At 34.5% G+C, this 1,956-nt stretch overlaps 1 protein-coding gene across 1 annotated transcript in view; it reads right to left on the reverse strand.

The window, feature by feature from the left end:
* The window catches only part of LOAG_16474 (hypothetical protein), a 5,247-nt gene extending 3,501 nt beyond the window's left edge, over positions 1-1,746 (reverse strand). The window contains exons 1-2 of the mRNA XM_020449126.1: positions 1,677-1,746; positions 124-222 (exon numbers count right to left, since the gene is read on the reverse strand). Of these exons, the coding sequence (XP_020307379.1) occupies positions 124-219 (96 nt within the window). The 5' untranslated portion in view covers positions 220-222; positions 1,677-1,746. The remainder of the gene's footprint in view (positions 1-123; positions 223-1,676) is intronic.
* Between the last annotated feature and the right edge of the window lie 210 nt (positions 1,747-1,956).

Consider the following 1,956-nt stretch of genomic DNA (forward strand, 5'->3'; position numbering starts at 1 on the left):
TTCTCTCTCCACAAAAACCGCTTTCTTTTGGGTACTGATTCAAATCTAATTGATCAGGTGATGCCTTAAACTGGTGGAAAGATCAAATTTGAAAACTGGTACCCTTCGAATGTGAAAACTAACCACAGTGAGCAGTTTAATGACCCAAACAGGGACTGTTGAACTTCGAAAACCAGTGGTTCGAGTTGTTGTAACAGTTGTTCTGCTTACGATCGGCATTTCCTATGAAAAAGTTTGTCAGATCAGTTAGTTTTCTAACCTGAAAAAACATTTTGAACCTGAAAATGTTGGCTATACAAACTAGGAATAAAATCGCTCCATCTTACCATTTACTAACATTTGGTATTTTGAAATACGTATTTCCACAAGAATCATGGAAGACTTCTGAATAACTCGAAAAACAGAAAAACTGTTGATTGGAAATAGAAAAAGAAAAATTATACTAGCATTAACTTGTTCTAAAATATCCATATCCTAAAATCAATCATTATCTATGATAAATCAATAGATTCTATCAGCTATGATGGCTTTTAAATAAGATTGCCACCTTCCAAGATCCTAAAATGTCACAAAAGTAACTCCGAATGATAAAGTTCACACTTTAGAATCCAAAAATAACCCAACAATGCTGAGGAACAGTGATGAGTAAGAGCAATGAAAGACGAAGTATGTTCTGTTAGCGAAAAAAAGAAACGAAAGAAGAGTAATTTTAAAGGGAGAGGACTTTAACAGGTGCCTACATCAGAGATTCGACAAAGAAGAAAAGCAATACAATCTATGTTGGATGTATTCTATAGATGCATAACAGATGCACCAAACAGACAATGTTGTAACACTCACTTTACATTTCTATTGAAAATAGCCAGGAATGAACATTAATCGGGGACTGACTTTTCATGAACATTAGTTGGCTACGGCTCTTATCAGCGATTGCAACATGATCAATTGTTTTAGCTCTAGCAAGAACTAAATGACTGAACAATTAATTTGTGGACAGTGGCCGTTTTTAGGTCCATGAAATGACCAATGATGACCTAGTAATGAATTGTGGTGATAGAAATGATACAAACTGGGAACACCGGAAGCAGAAGTTTATTATGATCCAATGTTCTTGTCATGAAATCATTCTTGAAAAAAGTATATGAAAAATCAGTTTCATTTTTCCGCCCCTTCCCTTCGATGTTATTTCTCAAATCATTTGATTAATTGAAATGTTGGGAAGACATCAATAGGATTATTCTTATTTATAGTAGAAATTAAAAAAAACACTAAATGGAAAATATGATATTGAATGTTGAGGAAGTTCATTTGTGCCTAACAGAAAAGAATATGAGAAGCAAACGATCTCATCTCATATCTCACTTAGAAATGATTAATGAGTTAGGGGAGAGCGCATATCCATAAGTTACATCTATCTCCTCTCCTCTTCTCTCACTTTGCGGTTCTTTTTTGATTCCTACCTGTAATTTCAGGGCATAACCAACTCACCTAATTCAGGTTAGAATTGCAAGAAGAATACGGACAACCTAGCATACAATGCATTACCACCTGATCTTTCATATTACAAATGGATCGAGCCAAGGTGAATATTAGGGTCTAGCATGACTCATTAATCATTCGTCATAAAACCTGAAATTTACAAACTAAAAAAAGAAAGAAATAAGAAATACCTATACCTGCTGAATACTGTGGCTGTTGTTCCTTTAGTTTTGGCAGTAAACACCAACTCTTCCTCTTTCTCTTTCTCTCTCTCCCTATCTTCTTATAATTTACTGATTTACTAATTCGAAGTAATAGATAGAAGATGGAAGAATAACATATGTCTGAAACCGGCAAACAATATCATGAACTTGATTTCGCGTAACTTTTTTAGGACTTTACACGCATTTCAATATCTCTTCCTTCATTTTTTATTACAAGAGAGAGAGAGAGAGAGAGAGGAGGAGAGAGAAGAAG

This window comes from Loa loa (genome assembly GCF_000183805.2).
Source record: "Loa loa unplaced genomic scaffold supercont3.5, whole genome shotgun sequence".
Classification (NCBI taxonomy): Eukaryota; Metazoa; Nematoda; class Chromadorea; order Rhabditida; family Onchocercidae; genus Loa; species Loa loa.